The sequence below is a fragment of the Dendrobates tinctorius genome, unplaced genomic scaffold (assembly GCF_039654945.1).
Source record: "Dendrobates tinctorius isolate UK_male_01 unplaced genomic scaffold, ASM3965494v1 ptg000372l, whole genome shotgun sequence".
Classification (NCBI taxonomy): Eukaryota; Metazoa; Chordata; class Amphibia; order Anura; family Dendrobatidae; genus Dendrobates; species Dendrobates tinctorius.
This window is the reverse complement of record NW_027362038.1, coordinates 322,690-341,619: the sequence shown is the minus strand read 5'-3', so window position 1 is coordinate 341,619 and position 18,930 is coordinate 322,690. Positions and strand designations below refer to the sequence as shown.

Genomic DNA, 18,930 nt, shown 5'->3' with positions numbered 1-18,930 from the left:
TGGGACATTATACAGTAACACTATGAAGGGATCGGGGGATGACGGTATCATTGTATGTGTCAGGTTCCTATAAGGTGTCAGGATGTCGCTGTCTATTTCTCCATGGAGGAGTGGGAGTATTTAGAAGGACACAGCGATCTGTACAAGAACGTCATAATGGAGGTTCCCCAGCCCCTCACATCTCCAGGTAATAGACAGGACTAAATACACACGGCCTATAATTATCTGTATGTAGAGAATGAATTCAGTCCCTGTATGTGTTTCCTCCAGATCTATCCAGTAAGAGGACAACACCAGAGAGATGTCCCCGTCCTCTTCTTCCACAGGACTGTAAACAAGAAGATCCCAGTGCTCCTCAGGATCATCAGGTAGATGGAGAGAAGGTGTCAGGAGATCTCCCCTATGATGTGTAGACGGCTGTGAAGGTCTTGTGCTCAGTCTTGTTTTATCCACCAGTATTATATGTTTTATACTTGTGTAATGAGAACGGTGGAGATGGCAGGATTAGAGCTGATCATAGATGGGACTTCTCCATCTGTCGGTGACTTTTACAATATTTGTTTCAGGGTGAAGATCTGACCCATATTAATCCTACAGAGACATATGTGAGAGATGATGAGTGGTGTAAAGAGGAGATTCCCACATATGACTACCCAGGTGAGTAGTGACCACTGAATGCAGAGAAGTCACAGATTCCTCTCAGTCACCGGCTGTGGCTGCTTTATCGGTGGTGTAGTCCGGCCGTATAACCATGATCACCATTTTGCCTCTAGACCACAACATTCTCCTCCACCCAAAACTGTTCAAATGACTTTGGGCAGTGAAAGCCCTTTTCTATAGAACTTACAACCAATTACATTGTTTTTGATCCTAAGGAATTCAGATTACTGCACAATCTCTCCTGAAATGGGGAGCAATATTATTTTCTCTAATCTTCTGCTCAGGATCCATAGTAGCTCCAATAGTCCACCATAAATGAGGGCAACTCTGGTTTACTGTTGTGTAATCTGTATTTGTAGTTTTCAGTAATGAGATTCTCGTGCTCTGGGGTGGGGCTGTGGGTGGGGCTGTGGGCGGGGCTTTATGTGGTACTCTGATTACATATTCATCTGTATTGGCCTATGACAGGTCGCTGACCCCTCACTGACCTGCCCCCATTATTACATAATGCATATAATAGCATTGATATTATTGTTGATAATGCCTATAATATTGTGGCTATTGTGAGGCTTAGAAAAAAATTACATCCAGCATAATGTTACCGGTGATGGCGGCGCCTGTGCAGTAGCCTCTATATCAACTGTATCAATTTTTTTTGTTAGGAAGTTATAAGGGTTAAAAGTTAAACAGCGATTTCTCATTTTTACAACAAAATTTACAAAACCATTTTTTAGGGACCACCTCACATTTGAAGTGAGTTTGGGGGGTCAATATGACAGAAAATACCCGAAAGTGACACCATTGTAAAAACTGCACCCCTCCAGGTGCTCAAAACCACATTCAAGAAGTTTATTAACCCTTCAGGTGCTTTACAGGAATGATTGGAATGTGGAAGGAAAAAATAAACATTTACTTTTCTTTCACACAAATTTTCCTTTAGACCTAAGTTTTTTTTACTTTCTCAAGAGTAACAGGAGAAAATGGACGATACATTTTGTTTTGCAATTTCTCCTGAGCATGCCGATACCCCATATGTGGGGGAAATCTACTGTTTGGGCGCACGGCAGGGCTCGGAATGGAAGGAGCGCCATTTCACTTTTTGAATGTAAAATATGCTGGAATAATTAGCGGTTGCCATGTCGCGTTTGGAGAGCCCCTGATGTGCATAACCAGCGGAGACCACCAACAACTGACACCAATTTGGAAACTAGACCCCCCCAAGGAAATGTGTGGTGAGCAGTTTGAACCCCCAAGTACTTTGTAGAAGTTAATTACGTAGAGCCGTGAAAATAAAAAATCATATTTTTTCAACAAAAAATGATCTTTTCACCCTCCATTTTTTTTCCAAAGGGTAACAGGAAAAATTGGACCCCAAAATTAGTTGTGTAATTTGTCCTGAGTATGCTGACACCCCATATGTGGGGGGTAAACTACTGTTTGGGCGCATGTCAGAGCTCCGAAGGGAAGGAGCGCCATATTGGAGAGCAGATTTTGCTGGAATTGTTTGTGGGTGACATGTCACATTGTCAGAGCCCCTGAGGTGCCAGAACAGCATAAGCCCCCAAAAGTGACTGCATTTTACCAAATACTTCCCTGAATGAATTCTTCTAGTGGTGCAGTGAGCTTACTGACACCACAGCTGTTCCATAGAAAATTATACCATTGGGCAGTGAAGAAAAAATAATTGCTGTATTTTTCGGACTATAAGATGCACCCCAAATCTTCAAAAGGAAAATAGGGGAAAAAAATATGCAAAATGGGGGGTCCGTCTTACAGTCCGAATTCAGCTTACTAGGGGGGATCAGCACAGGTGCAAGACTGGTCACAGACATTGTTCGGTGGTCCAGGCTGGTGCGGTGGCCTCCGGAAAATCCCATCCCAGGCTTAGGCGGCAGGGGTGCTCTGTGCTGGGGTGGTGGCAGCGCTCTGTGTTGGGGTGGGGGTAGTGCTCTGTGCTGGGGTGGCGGCAGCGCTCTGTGCTGGGGCCACGGCAGCGCTCTGTGCTGGGGCTGTGGCGCTCTGTGCTGTCTGGGGGGCTCTACCGCTGTTTTGTCAAAGCCGGAGGCCACTGTACCTCTATTGTTGCGATGCGGTGGCCTCCGGGAAACTGGCAGATGGGGGCGGTGTATGCTCAGATTAACAGGGGCGGACCTACCGCCCGTGCAGACCGTGCATTGCACGGGGGCCCTGGGGGAGAGGGGGCCCCTCCAGCACCGCATGGCTAGTTATGTCAAAATTCAAATTAGCCATGTGTAGTGCAATGAGGAGAGCAGCGAGCGCTGCGGGAGGCAAAGGGGCCCCTGTGAGGCAGGGGAGCCCGCCTGCCCCCAGCACCGACTCCACCCCCCCGATCCCCGCATTGAAGGAGGCAATGATGGAGCCTGGAGGAGAGAGCGTCAGCTGACGCTCCCTCTCCCATCATTCCCCACTCTGCCTCTGACACAGCGGGGGCGCAATGACGTCATCACGCTCTCACTGTGTACCATGCAGAGCAAGAGAGGAGACAGGAGCCGGGAGCAACGCAGGCACGAGGAGAAGGGGAGGAGGGTGTTGTTTTTTTTTTTTTTTTATTAAATCAGTGTTAGTACTGGACTGTGGGGCCATATACCATGCTGGGCTGTATTATACCATGCTGGGGGGGCTATATACCATGCTGGGGGGGCTATATACCATGCTGGGCTGTATTATACCATGCTGGGGGGGCTATATACCATGCTGGGCTGTATCATACCATGCTGGGGGGGCTATATACCATGCTGGGCTGTATTATACCATGCTGAGGGGGCTATATACCATGCTGGGATGTATTATACCATGCTGGGGGGGCTACATATCATGCTGGGCTGTATTATACCATGCTGGGGGGCTACATACCATGCTGAGCTGTATTATACCATGCTGGGGGGGGCTATATACCATGTTGGGCTGTATTATACCATGCTGAGGGGGCTATATACCATGCTGGGCTGTATTATACCATGCTGGGGGGGCTACATATCATGCTGGGCTGTATTATACCATGCTGGGGGGGCTACATACCATGCTGAGCTGTATTATACCATGCTGGGGGGGGCTATATACCATGCTCGGGGGGCTATATACCATGCTGGGCTGTATTATACCATGCTGGGGGGGCTACATACCATGCTGGGCTGTATCATACCATGCTGGGTGGCTATATACCATGCTGGGGGTGCTATATACCATACTGGGCTGTATTATACCATGCTGGGGGGGCTATCTACCATGCTGGGCTGTATTATACCATGCTGGGCTGTATTATACCATGCTGGGGTGCTATATACCATGCTGGGCTGTATTATACCATGCTGGGGGGGGCTATATACCATGCTGGGCTGTATTATACCATGCTGGGCTGTATTATACCATTCTGGAGGGGCTATATACCATGCTGGGCTGTATTATAACATGGTGGTCTGTATTGTACTGTAAGAATGTTTCTAGAAACTTCTAGAAGTCTCCTTTGCTTATCAGGACATTGCAGCCTGCCGTGTAGCTGCAAACCCCCCTTCTCTTCCCACACACACACACCAGTGTCTTCATGTGCACAGCCTGTAAAACCTGAAACCGTCCATTTCCTGTGAGCTAGGAATGTTAATTAGCTAAGTGAAAAGATGGTCCTTTGTTTAAAACCAGAGGCTGCTTACAGGTATAGGAAATATTAAAAGACGCCTAGCTTGCACTCCGCTCATGACAGAGATATAATAGTCATATTTCCTTGATCTGAGTGGACCCGGCTTCGCTACGGTGCCTCATGCGTAGTTCTCGGACCTCCAAAACCTGAAATATGGATTGCTCCCAAATAGAGGGTCTTAGTTATGGCATGCTTGGTGTTTTCGGATTCTATTCGGTAAATCACAAACAATGATGCCATATATGTGTTTGTGCGGGCTTCCCTCGCTAAGATATGATCCTCATAAGTTTTGTAGCCAAATCATAACTTGAAGAGAGGAAGGTGGGACCTTCCCAGACTGCCCATTTCGTGAGGTCATAGACCCAAAAGGATAAGGGATTCCCTCCCCAAAACTCAGGCAGAGCAGCTTAAGTCCTCGTGCCAGAGAGACGTGCCGATGAGCGGCGACGTTTGGTTAAGTGCCCCTCCCCCCAGCCACATGGGATGCCTAACACCAACTGACCACATGTGAGTGTACTTTCTTCTTTCATCCATTTTGTTTTATACTTGTCTATTGTACATATTTTATGTCTCAACTTTATAGCAACTTTTATCTGTATAACCACTGACCACATTTTGGGAATAAATCGTAAAATTATCAGTTTGTCTCCATGCTCTAAGAAACAAACTATACGCCTTGTTTAGATAATCGCTACTAATTTAAGGGGTTTGCCTCGGACCCTCTTAATTTAAGACTGTGAATTAAGTAAACTGTGGATGGTGGCAGCGCGATGTGTGCGATTGATTAGGCTAGTTGGCAGTCCAGAAGGGTCTTATATTGCAGAAGGGGGGCTGTGGCCACAGCACTGATAATTCCCTCACTGCAGTAGACTAATTGCCCGTGCACAACAAGCAGCCCGTCCGGCGACTAATTAACCTAGGTGCAGTTCCCTGACTGACCTGAGGGTAAGGGGGGCGCCGGAGAGCTGCGAGTTCCAAAGTGGAACTGAGAAAGTGGGATATACATAAATCCCCGCAGTTCTTGGAAGGTTTTTAGTAGTGGTGGGGCATCCAAAATACCCCCCTGCAATAAATTGTTAGAGCGAGATTAGCTTGCTGGGTATTTTTGTCACATGGTGCCAGTGGTGGGATAACTAAGATAAGCCCCCACTGTGCCTGTGATAGCCGTGTGCCGGCAGTGTGTCGCGTCCCTCCGTCCGCTGATATACCCATGTCAGTGGTGGGATTGTGACATAGTGGTGACACAGGGTCCGCTGACCGTCATGTTTTGGTGGCAGCGGGACCACCGTTTGTCACAATTTGGTGGCAGCGGTGGACTGTTCATCACGTATTGGTGAACAGCGGTGGGCTGTTCGTCACATGGTCTATATACCATGGTGGGCTGTATACCATGGTGGGCTGGGCTATATACCATGTGGTGCTGGGCTACATACTATGCGGCTGTGTTATATACCATGGGGGTACATTTTACATTATATTCTATAAGGGGAGGCTGTGTTATATAATATGGGGGGCTACATTATATTCTATGGGGAGGTGGGCTGTATTATATTCTATTTGGGGCTACATTATTTTCTATAGGGGGGCTGTATTATATTTATTATATTCTGTGGGGGCTGCATTATATGATATGAGGAGGACTATATTGTATTCTATGGAGGGGCTACATTATGCTATATAAGGGGCTGCATTATATCCTATGAGGGGGTTGCCATATAGTCTATGGAGGGGCTGCATTATACTATATGGGGGGGCTGCATTATATTCTATGGGGGGTTACATTATGTTCTATACAGATATTATATCCAGCCCTGCATAGCCTCAATATTAGATAACAAAAATAACTTTGTTGCCCTATGAAGGGTTGGGGGGGCCCGAAAAATTTATTGCACAGGGACCCACTACAGTCTGTGTCCGCCCCTGCAGATTCAGATCTTGGCAACGAGATCTCGGGACGAGATCTGAATCTGAACATGCGCCGCCCACAGCGGCCATTCCATTTTTCCAGAGACCACCGCATCGCAGCAATGGAACTGCAAGGGTCTCCGGGCTTTGACAAAATGCCAGCGGAGCCTTCCACGCAGCACAGAGCGCCGCCGCAGCATTTGCAAGTATTTTTCGACTATAAGACGCACCCCCTTTTCCCCAAAAAATTTTTGGGGAAAAAGCGCGTCTTATCGTCTGAAAAATATGGTACATTTCTACCACTAAGATGTTGTTTAAATCCCAGATTTTACATTGGAAAATAGATAGATGGGTAAATGGTCACTACACCCATAGATGAATTCGCAGAGGGGTGTCATTTCCAATTCCCAGAGGGGTGTCATTTCCTTTTCGGAAATGACACCCCTCTGGGAATTCATTTATGGATATAGTGATCATTTTCATTACATGGATGATTTCCAGATACACGTAGTGGAAATTTTAGAGCAAAAATTGCAAAAATGTCATTGTGGTGCCCAATATATTGTGCCCAGCTCGTGTCTCTGGAGACCTCCCCCCACCTACCCCTGGAAATTGTTAAGTCAGCTCTACTCAAAAGTGTCTGTCACTAAATAAACCAAATGCTTGAATGTCAAAACGGTTCAAAAACGTGGTTCTGTGTGGAAGATTGTAAAGCTGTCATGGAGGCATAAGGCTGGCAATGATGGGCATTGTGGGTAATAATAGCGGGGATCATGCCTCATTCCTCTCTAGGAACATACACGACATCTTCTCTGGGGGTTCTTTCTTGTTTCAGTTACTGGGATGAGTGCAATAAAATGTCGCTCAGTGAGTCTTCTCACATCTTCAGATTCTACAGGATTGGTGGGGACAAAATTTTCAAAAACAAGATTTTCAGTGACCTTTTCCTGATAATGAAGGAAAGTATCTGCATTTCCGGCTTTTTTGTATAACACAAAAGAATTATATGTGGCCACCTGAAACAAATACATGACTAACTTTTTATACCAGATATATGATTTTCTTGATACCTGGTATGGCTGTAGAACCAGATCTGCAAGGTCCACACCCCCATATATTTGTTGTAGTCAGTGACAGACACAGGTTTTGGAGTAGTGGATCCCTGTTGGTCTGCAGTGGCCCTTGTGGCATCTGTTTGGATCGAGCTCAGGATAAAAATATCTTTATCCTTATACTTAAGGACAAGCAGCTCTCCATTGTGTAAAGCCCCTGACTGCCCCTTTCAGAACTTTTTGCTGACCAATGATTGTGGAAACTCCTGAAGGTTTTTGCGAATGGTCCCACAAGCCCCTATGTTATGTTCAACCAGACTTTTAAATAGGGGTATGCTGGTGTAGTAGTTGTCAACATGCAGATTGTAGCCTTATTGTAAAAAAAGGCTCAGAACGATTTTCCCGATGTCCCCAGATAAGTAGGGCATCCTGGTGGGTTTAGTTGGCTGTCTTTCCCCTCATAAATGTGAAAAGCTGATGTGTATCTGGTTGAACGCTCGCACATTTTATAGAGCTTTATTCCGAACCTTGCCCTCTTAGAAGGAATAAATGGCTTGAGGTGCAGTCTTCCTTTGAATTTTACAAGGGACTCATCAATGGAAATGTTTTCTGTTGGGGTGTAAAGCTTTAAGAACTTTTCTGACAAGTCTTCGATGATGGGTCTGATTTTGAATAGTCTGTCATGTTCTGGGACATTTCTGGGCAGGCATTGACTATTGTCGTTAAAATGCCAAAATCTCATGAGCATTTCATAACGGGTCCTAGGAAGAATGGCAGAAAACATAGGGGTGGCTTGAACAGGGCGGTTGGACCAATAGGACCGAATGCTCATTTCTTTAACAAGCCCCATAGCGAATGTAAGTCCTAAAAATGTTTTTATTTCTAGGACATTAGTTGGTTCCATAAATTTGACCTAGCATAATAGGATCGTGGATTCTGGCTGATGAATTGGGACACATATAAATTTGTAGGACAATATCCTCTAGCAAGCTATCTGTCAGAAACAAATTTAAAAAAATAATTGGTCCAAAATGTTCCACTTCCACATTTATACCAGGAATGGCATTACAATGAGGGATGAATGGAGTAGCTGAATCCGAAGCCTCCCATCTGGGAAATGCTACATCAAGAGGCAAAGCCCCTTGGACATTGGTGTGCGCCAATTCACGAGCACTAGGGACAGCGCTAGTACTGGGCATTGTTCCCTGAGTTGGAGACATTTCTCCAGAAGCGCTATTTGTCCTTCTTGTTGTACTGGTCCTTGTGTGTGAGGATGGACCAGAATCACTGCTCATTTCTGAGCTATCACTGTCGCTGCTACTAAAGCCCTCGAAATCCACATCGCCATCTGACACTGCACTTTCTTCACTGTCAGAGCATAAAAGTGCATAAGCCTCCTCTGCACTATAATACTGACCGGCCATTTTATTCATTATTTTTTTTCCGGAAATAGAAAACTCTGACGTGACCAAATTATTGGGGAGACAATTGAGAAAAGCCTAATTCTTTACCCTACCCCTAACTTTAGAATAAACCCTAACTTTAGCCTAACACTATTCCTAACTATAGCATTAACTGTAATCTGCCTTATCTGTTTTTCCATTGACAGATGATGGACCTGAGTGTGGACTTGTTTTTTGTGAGATGAGAATTGGTATTATTTTCGCCTACATAACATTGATTGGTTTCTTTTTATTCGATATTTCGGAGGCAGAATGAACAAACAGTTGAACACCGCACACTACTGGCTCATCCAACAAGGTTTTCTATGAGACTGTGAACTGTCATTGTCTTGGTAAATAATTAACCCCTTTCTGACATCAGACATACTATCCCGTCCATGGGACCCGGGCCCCTATGCCCATGGACGGGATAGTACGTCTAGCGCGATCAGCGGCGCTCACGTGGTGAGCGCCGCTGATCGCGGCCGGGTGTCAGCTGATTATCACAGCTGACATCCGGCACAATGCACAATGTGTCAGGGGCGGTGACAGACTGCCCCCGACACGTTAACCCCTTGCACACTGCGATCAAACACGATCGCGGTGTACAGGGGGTTAAAGGGAAGCATCGGCAGGGAGGGGGCTCCCTCCGTGCTTCCCTGAGCCCCCCACAGCAGCGCTGCTGCGGGAGGCTCCATCCCTGCAGGTCCCCGAATCCAAGATGGCGACGGGGACCTTCGGGGGCCTGCAGGAAGCTGGCTTCCTCAGTGCCTGCAAAGCGCAGGCAAGGAGGAAGCCTGCAGCACTGGCTGTGACAGATCGCTGATCTGTCACAGTGATCTGTGATGTGACAGATCAGCAATCTGTCACATGACAGTAATGTCCCCCCTGGGACAATGTAATAAAGTTAAAAAAAAAAAAAATGTAAAAATAATTTAAAACAAATCGCTAAATAAATTAAAAAAAATATATATATTCCCTAATAAATTCATTTTTTGGAAATAAAAAAAACAAAACAATAAAAGTACACATATTAGGTATCGCCGCGTCCGTAAAAACCCGCCCTATAAAACTGTCCCATTAATTAACCCCTTTAGCGAACCCCTTAAAAAATAAAAATAAAAAACGAAGCAAAAAATAATGATTTGTTATCATACTGCCGAACAAAAAGTGCAATAACGCGCGATCAAAAAGACGCATATAAATAATCATGTTACCGCTGAATATGTCATCTTGTCCCGCAAAAAACAAGCCATCACACAGCGTCATCCGCAGAAAAATAAAAAAGTTATAGCTCTCAGAATAAAGCGATGCAAAAATAATTATTTTTTATATTAAATAGTTTTCATTGCATAAAAGCGCCAAAACATAAAAAAAACCTAAATGAGGTATCGCTGTAACCGTACCGACCCGAAGAATAAAACTGCTTTATCAATTTTATCTCACGCGGAACGGTGTAAACGCACCCCCCAAAAGAAATTCATCAAACGCTGGTTTTTGTTCATTCTGCGTCCCAAAAATCGGAATAAAAAGCGATCAAAAAATGTCACGTGCCCGAAAATGGTACCAATAAAAACGTCAACTCGTCCCGCAAAAAATAAGACCTCACATGACTCGGTGGGTGAAAATATGGAAAAATTATAGCTCTCAATATGTGGTGATGCAAAAACTATTTTTACAATAAAAAGCGTCTTTTAGCGTCTGACAGCTGCCAAACATAAAAACCGCCATAAATAGTAAATCAAACCCCCCGTTATCACCCCCTTAGTTAGGGAAAAATAATAAAATTAAAAAAATGTATTTATTTCCATTTTCCCATTAGGGCTAGGGTTAGGGCTAGGGTTAGGGCTGAGATTAGCGTTAGGGGTGTGTTGGGGTTGGAGTTCGAATTGGGGGTTTCCACTATTTGCGCACATCAGGGGCTCTCCAAACGCAACATGGCGTCTGATCTCAATTCCAGCCAATTCTGCGTTGAAAAAGTCAAATGGTGCTCCTTCCCTTCTGAGCCCCGACGTGTGCCCATACAGTAGTTTTCTCCCACATATGGGGTATGAGCGTACTCAGGACAAATTGGACAACAGCTGTTGGGGTCCAATTTCTCCTGGTACCCTTGGGAAAATAAAAAAATTGGGGACTAAATGATCATGTTTGTTGAAAAAATACGATTTTTTTATTTTCATGCTGCATTATAAACTTCTGTGAAGCCTTTGGGGGTTCAAAGTGCTCACCTCACATCTAGATAAGTTCCGTGGGGGGTCTAGTGTTGAAAATGGGGTCACTTGTGGGTAGTTTCAATAGTGTAGGCACATCAGGGGCTCTCCAAACGCACATGACACCCGCAGACCATTCCATCAAAGTCTGCATTTCAAAACGTCACTCCTTCCCTTCCGAGCCCCGACGTGTGCCCATACAGTAGTTTTCTCCCACATATGGGGTATCAGCGTACTCAGGACAAATTGGACAACAACTTTTGGGGTTCAATTTCTCCTGGTACCCTTGGGAAAATAAAAAAATTGGTGACTAAACGATCATGCTTGTTGAAAAAATACGATTTTTTTATTTTCACGCCCGGTCGTTATAAACTTCTGTGAAGCACTGGGGGGTTCAAAGTGCTCACCACACATCTAGATAAGTTCCTTAGGGGGTCTAGTTTCCAAAATGGGGTCACTTGTGGGGGGTTTCCACTGTTTAGGTACATCAGGGGCTCTCCAAAAGCAACATGACACCCGCAGACCATTCCATCAAAGTTTGCATTCCAAAACGTCACTCCTTCCCTTCCGAGCCCCGACGTGTGCCCATACAGTAGTTTTCTCCCACATATGGGGTATCAGCGTACTCAGGACAAATTGGACAACAACTTTTGGGGTTCAATTTCTCCTGGTACCCTTGGGAAAATAAAAAAATTGGTGACTAAACGATCATGTTTGTTGAAAAAATACGATTTTTTTATTTTCACGCCCGGTCGTTATAAACTTCTGTGAAGCACTGGGGGGTTCAAAGTGCTCACCACACATCTAGATAAGTTCCTTAGGGGGTCTAGTTTCCAAAATGGTGTCATTTGTGGGGGTTTCCACTGTTTTGGTACATCAGGGGTTTTCCAATCGCGACATGGTGTCCGATCTCAATTCCAGCCAAAAAAGTCAAATGGCGCTGCTTCCCTTCTGAGCTCTGCCATGCGCCCAAATAGTCGTTTACACCCACATATGGGGTATCAGCGCACTCAGGACAAATTGCACAATAACTTTTAGGGTCCTGTTACCCTTGGGAAAATAAAAATTGGGGGTGAAAAAACCTTTTTTTGGAAAAAATATGATTTTTTAATTGTACCGCTGTACGTTATAAACTTCTGTGAAGCCCTTGTGGGTTCAAAGTTCTCACCACATATCTAAATAAGTTCCGTGGGGGGTCTAGTTTCCAAAATGGGGTCACTTGCCAATTATGCATTGAAAAAGTCAAACGGCGCTCCTTCCCTTCCGAGCTCTATCATATAGACCCCTCAAAGTGGCTTCAAATGTGATGTGGTCCGTAAAAATGAAATGGTGTTGCAAAAATGAGAAATCGCTGGTCAACTTTTAACCCTTATAACTTCGTAACAAAAAAAAACTTTGGTTCCAAAATTGTGCTGATGTAAAGTAAACATGTGGGAAATGTTACTTATTAAGTTTCTTGTGTGCCATATCGCTGTGATTTCAGGGCATAAAAATTCAAATTTGGAAAATTGCGAAATTTTCGCCAAATTTCCATTTTTTTAACAAATAAATGCAAGTTGTTTGAATGAAATTTTACCACTAACATGAAGAACAATATGTCACGAGAAAACAATGTCAGAATCACCGGGATCCATGGAAACGTTTCAGAGTTATTACCTCATAAAGGGACAGTGGTCAGAATTGTAAAAATTGGCCCGGTCATGAAAGTGCAAACCACCCTTGGGGGTGAATGGGTTAAAGTTTTTACATAGCTTGCCATTTTTATGGACAGTTTAAGTAGAAATGTTCAAAAATATAAAACTCAATGATATTTTATTAAAAAAAATTTTTTTTATCTTAGCAGTTGACTGTACCAGGAGATCAGAGGGACAGCTGACATCTTCAGTTTTTAAATCAGATGATCTTGAGATCCTACAAGATACAACTGAAGTGATTGATATTACTCCAGATATAGCATCATCCATTCACAGCAAAGATCTGTCATCTGATCCTATGAAACAGGTCCCATCTTCTGATTCATTACTGACTAATAAGAGAAATCAAAGTCACAAAAGAGGCAATAAAAAACAAACTGCTCCTAAAGGAAAGAAGTCATTTTCATGTTCTGAATGTGAGAAATGTTTTAACCAGAAATCACAATTGGTTAATCACCATAGAACTCACACAGGGGAGAAGCCTTTTACCTGTTCAGAATGTGGGAAATGTTTTAACCAGAAATCACAATTGGTTAATCACCATAGAACTCACATGGGGGAGAAGCCTTTTTCCTGTTCAGAATGTGGGAAATGTTTTAACCAGAAATCACAATTGGTTAATCACCATAGAACTCACACAGGGGAGAAGCCTTTTTCCTGTTCAGAATGTGGAAAATGTTTTAACCGGAAAGAGCATCTTATTAGTCACCAAATAACCCACACAGGGGAGAAGCCTTTTTCCTGTTCAGAATGTGGGAAATGTTTTAACAATAAATCAGTTTGTATTAAGCACCAGAGAATCCACACAGGGGAGAAGCCTTTTTCCTGTTCAGAATGTGGGAAATGTTTTAACAATAAATCAGATTGTGTTAATCACCAGAGAATCCACACAGGGGAGAAGCCTTTTTCATGTTTAGAATGTGGGAAATGTTTTGCACACAAATCAAATTTTGTTACCCACCAGAGAACTCACACAGGGGAGAAGCCTTTTTCATGTTCAGAATGTGGGAAATGTTTTAGAAATAAATCAGATTCTGTAAAGCACCATAGAACTCACACAGGGGAGAAGCCTTTTTCCTGTTCAGAATGTGGGAAATGTTTTAACAGGAAATCACAACTGGTTAATCACCATAGAACTCACACAGGGGAGAAGCCTTTTTCCTGTTCAGAATGTGGGAAATGTTTTAACCGGAAAGAGCATCTTATTAGTCACCAAATAACCCACACAGGGGAGAAGCCTTTTTCCTGTTCAGAATGTGAGAAATGTTTTAACAATAAATCAGTTTATATTAATCACCAGAGAATCCACACAGGGGAGAAGCCTTTTTCATGTTTAGAATGTGGGAAATGTTTTAACAATAAATCAGTTTGTATTAATCACCAGAGAACTCACACAGGGGAGAAGCCTTTTTCATGTTCAGAATGTGGGAAATGTTTTAACAATAAATCAGTTTGTATTAATCACCATAGAACTCACACAGGGGAGAAGCCTTTTTCATGTTCAGAATGTGGGAAATGTTTTAGAAATAAATCAGATTCTGTAAAGCACCAGAGAACTCACACAGGGGAGAAGCCTTTTTCCTGTTCAGAATGTGGGAAATATTTTAACCAGAAAGCGCTTCTTGATCGCCATCAGAGTAGTCACACAAAGGAGAAGCCATTTTCATTTTCTTAATGTGTGAAATATTTTACTTGGAAATCAACTGTTAATAAACATCAGAGACATCACATAGGGGAGAAGCCTTTTTATGTTCATAGTGTTGGAATAGTTTTAACCAAAATTGAATCTTCTTAAATTGGTTGTCTCTTGTCATTCCTCATGTTTGCTGATAAAAGGATAAAACTAAACCTTATTAATTCCAAATGTAAAACTATACCCATAATTCACCCCCTGAAGGTTAGAAAGTGACTAATAGAAAAAACATATACCCCATGTCTCAGTATATAGGGTGTTAGGGCTGGCGGAATGCAACAAATAATAAAAGATGGTAATGAGGTGCGTTTGCAGCCCGGGGTCATCCGTGCAGAGATGGTAGACTGCTGCTCGGTAATGGCGGACAGAAACTGGCGGTATAGCGAACACACACGGGTTAACTTCACCCGGTGAATAGGAGGTGAACCCTGTAGCTTCACAGGGCCGCGATACTGCAGAGTGAACACTAGTGTTTTGGTCACAGGACCCTGCCCCAAGGACATGGGGTTAGAGTCCCTCTAGACCCACCAGCATTCGGCACCAACACTGCAACACCAGGGAGAGACCCTTACTGAACACTGTGCCCTGTTAACAGCCACAGGGCACAGCTGATAGATCAATACCGCACGAAGTACGTACAGCGCAGCTCTGGCGAACGCCACTAACCAGCCTAAGCTTTGGTCTGGAAAGCACATTAGTGGCGCACAGCGCCGCTCAGGCTGATGTCGCTGAACGTGCGGTACCGTAGTGCCTAATGTAGTGTGGCGCAGAGTGGCGCTAACATGTGATTGGAGCTTGGAGCACTGCGGCGCTAGGCAGTGCCACTACCCGGCGCTGACTCAAACTCTAAACCCTAACAGCATACGCATCAGAGGGAAGGGGTTTCATAATGAGTCAGTCAGCGTTTCACAAGCATCCATCATCACACATACCATTACAAATTACAGACTATACTAGCCTTTTATAGCAGCGTCCTTCCGGGACCTTCCTGATGGTCCAATTCGAGCTGGAGAAGAACCTGAGCATGTGACCCCCGACCTCCAATGAGAGGACGTCCCACGGGCATGCTCAGAAGGCTGCAAAAAGGACTTAGCCTCTGGAGCTGCTTGCTGCTGGCTAGTGCGGATTGCCAAAGCTGACCCAGAGGTGGCAGCAGCAACCAACCTGACAGCACTAGCCTGAGCAAGACGCTGACAACGACGTCTCTAATGAGCAGCCTCCTCTGCGGCTGGGACTGAATGGGAGACCACAGAAGGCAAAGCTCGAGATTCCCCCTGTGCAGGGGCAGGAATCCGACACCTAACATTGGGTGAGGTGACGTTTACACACTCACTCTCCAAGCCTCTCATTTCTACGGGTTTCATCGTTCTCACCAAAGGCAACTCATCAGGAGACTATTTAATATTGCCCTATATTCAAACGAGACTAGACAAAAAAAAACTAAAATCATGTATCATGTTATCCGAAACAGTCAGAAAACTAGCCACATATTGGCAGATCCCAGACCTCAGACTATATACTGTGTAAGTTTATAAGCCACTCCAGTGTCAGGAATAGATAGTATGAATATGAATTTACCAAATGGCTGCAATGAAACAAAGAGTGAAAAATGTAAAGGGGTCTGAATACTTTCCATACCCACTGTATCAGTAAAAATACCTCCTCTTTATTAGGTAAAGTATAAAAGAATTGCTCCATTTTCCGATACCCGTCACGTCTCCATTTTTCATGATCTTGGGTTGGGTGAAGGCTTATTTTTTGTGTGCCGAGCTGATGCTATTAATGGAGACCATTTTGGTGCAGATACGGTCTTTTGGTCTTTCCTTTATTGCTTTTTAATGCAATGTTGTGGCCAAAAAAAGTAATTCTGGCGTTTTGACATTTTTCTCGTTACGCCATTTAGTGATCGGGTTAATTCTTTTTTATAGTGATAGATCTGGCGATTCTGAACGCGGCTATAACAAATATGTGTGTGTTTGATTTTTTATTGTTTTATTTTGAAAGGGGCAAAAGGGGGGTGATTTGAACTTTTTTATATTTTTTTAATAGTTTTAAAAACATATTTTTCTACTTTTGGGATTGTGAAGACTTACAGCATTGTATCTTAATTAACCAGATGACTATTTTTTAGCAAATGAAGAATAATAGAATGTTATCTGTATGTTGGCTTTAAATGTAAGTGTTGATTTCTAGTTGGTCAAGAAAACAGACTTTTGTTTGTGTAAGCCGGTAATATTGACTTTTATTGTGCGATTATCCTTGATCACTGGTGATCTTTGCTGATATGCTAATTATTCATTGTGTTATGGAGCCAGTTTGTTGACTTCTAAAGCAGAGAGGGAAAAACTATGCAAATAGTTTAAATAATCAATGCTATAATAATCTTATCTCCATTCTTACCCTTTATGTAAATACTGAATGAGGGACACTTGTTAAGTCTAAAAATAGGTGACATGCCTCTGTATAAAGAGACAGAGAGAAACAGCCAGAGAGATTCTGCCAAGACATCCATACATCCAAAGGACAAGAGACAGGACAACAGCCATTTTACATCATCAAAAGGGACACAGGTCTTTGATTCTATAGGAAACAACCTGGGGGTTTTCAGCCTCAGTTGGAAGAATACAAATCTGCTCCATTGACCATCACTGAACCATGACTGAACCATGGATACGTTTGGAGGCAGGTTGTGATCCTCGGATCAACTGGCCTTGTACCTTGTATGGACTCAGTGGACTGTCATCTTCCTACACTTATTGTTACCTCCTCTCTGTGCGCGGTCCACAGGTGGAGTAGTCGACCCTGGAAGATGAAGCCAGGTTGTGATCCTCGGATCAACTGGCCTTGTACCTTGTATGGACTCAATGGACTGTCATCTTCCTACACTTATTGTTACCTCCTCTCTGTGTGCATGCCACAGGTGGAGTAGTCGACCCTGGAAGATGAAGCCAGGTTGTGATCCTCGGATCAACTGGCCTTGTATGGACTGTCATCTTCCTAAGCTTGTCATTACCACCTCTCTGTGTGTGGGCCACAGCTGGGGTAGTGACCCTGGAAGATCTGTAGTCACAGAAGCTATTATCCCGGCGGGTCAGTGGAAGGGTGAGACTCTGACTGTTGTATTTGTTAGCATACAAAGAGATGAACTGCACCACAGGGAAATCACGGCCGCTACATGTGCTCGGTGCGATACTGCTCAGTTAGCCATGATGAGCTCATGTAACCGGACACTTCGGGTGCACACCAAGTAAAGAAAGTGTGGACTCGCAGAAGCGCAAAATGGCCGTCATCACTCGCATACTCTATCTCCCATTCTCCCTGAGGACATGCTGTGAACGGCTTGATCAATAAAGAACAGACTTTTTACACTGGTGAGTGCCACCTCATCTTTTCTTTGTGTTCTATGTGTTATTTGCCTGTTTTGTTGTACAGTAAAGCATGGCCACACTGTTTTACCCTCACCCTGTGTTGTCTGAGTAGCGTTTTGCCCATGTTAATAGGAGAGCGGGAGTTCAGCGGGATGATCACTGGTCCATGTGGTTTTGGCTAACGGGCGGCGCTCACAGCATTCCGGCAGTGACAAGCATAGAGGTCTGCTGGAGACCTCTGGTTGTCATGCCAACCCATCGGTGACCCATGATCATGTGACGGGGTCACCGATGGGCGGGATTTCCAGTGCTTGCTGGAAGTGAGCATTAAATGCCGCTGTCAGAGGCTGTTCGGGGCAAATGGCAGCTGTTCAAAACAGCTGACATGTGCCGGAAAAGATGTAAGCTCAGCACCGGAGCCCACATCAAAGGGAGGAAGTACATTTACACCCAATGTCAGAAAGGGGTTAAAGGGGATTGTTTTTACAGAGATAGAAGTGGTAATCAATCATGTATACATACAAATAATTACAGAAATACACAGCTTCTAATGGTAAATAGTATAGAGTTACCACAAGAAAATATAATTTGTGTAAACCATGTGTAGATATAAAAATTCAGGCAAATGTCAGATGTTAAACTGGGTCTGAGCAGAAAAAGTAAATTAATGTGCATGCAAAATGTAATTGCATATGAACACATGACCTTTACACAGAGAAAACCAAAAACAAAACACAAAACAAATATCCTGGAATAAAAAAGTAAAAAAATATATATTGCAAAAATTGCATGAAGGTAGTAATAATAAGGGTATTTAGTTAACATAATTTTGATCAAAATAATGTAGAAGCCATCCCGCCACGTCACGGCAACCCTTGTGGGACAGTCCTAACTCTTGTATTTAAAACCTTTCCACTTGTCAAGTGACGTAAATGTGAACAAGGACAGAGGGACTGAACCACCAGTAATAGTATTGGCCAGACAGGATGGATTTTCCAACTCAGAAGCAGGGCGGTCACACCCTTATATGCACAGAATGCACAATGAAACAAATGAGAAACTGGGTCTGTGTTCATATGCAATTACATTTTGCATGCACATTAATTTACTTTTTCTGCTCAGACCCAGTTTCTCATTTGTTTCATTGTGCATTCTGTGCATATAAGGGTGTGACCGCCCTGCTTCTGAGTTGGAAAATCCATCCTGTCTGGCCAATACAATTACTGGTGGTTCAGTCCCTCTGTCCTTGTT

General features: G+C 43.8%; 1 protein-coding gene across 1 annotated transcript in view; it reads left to right on the top strand.

The window, feature by feature from the left end:
• Positions 1 to 568: 568 nt before the first annotated feature.
• Positions 569 to 18,930, top strand: part of LOC141075786 (uncharacterized) — a 56,317-nt gene continuing 37,955 nt past the window's right edge. Inside the window, 2 exon segments of the mRNA XM_073562932.1 lie at positions 569 to 657; positions 12,765 to 14,356. Coding sequence (XP_073419033.1) covers positions 12,917 to 14,356 — 1,440 coding nt within the window. The 5' untranslated portion in view covers positions 569 to 657; positions 12,765 to 12,916.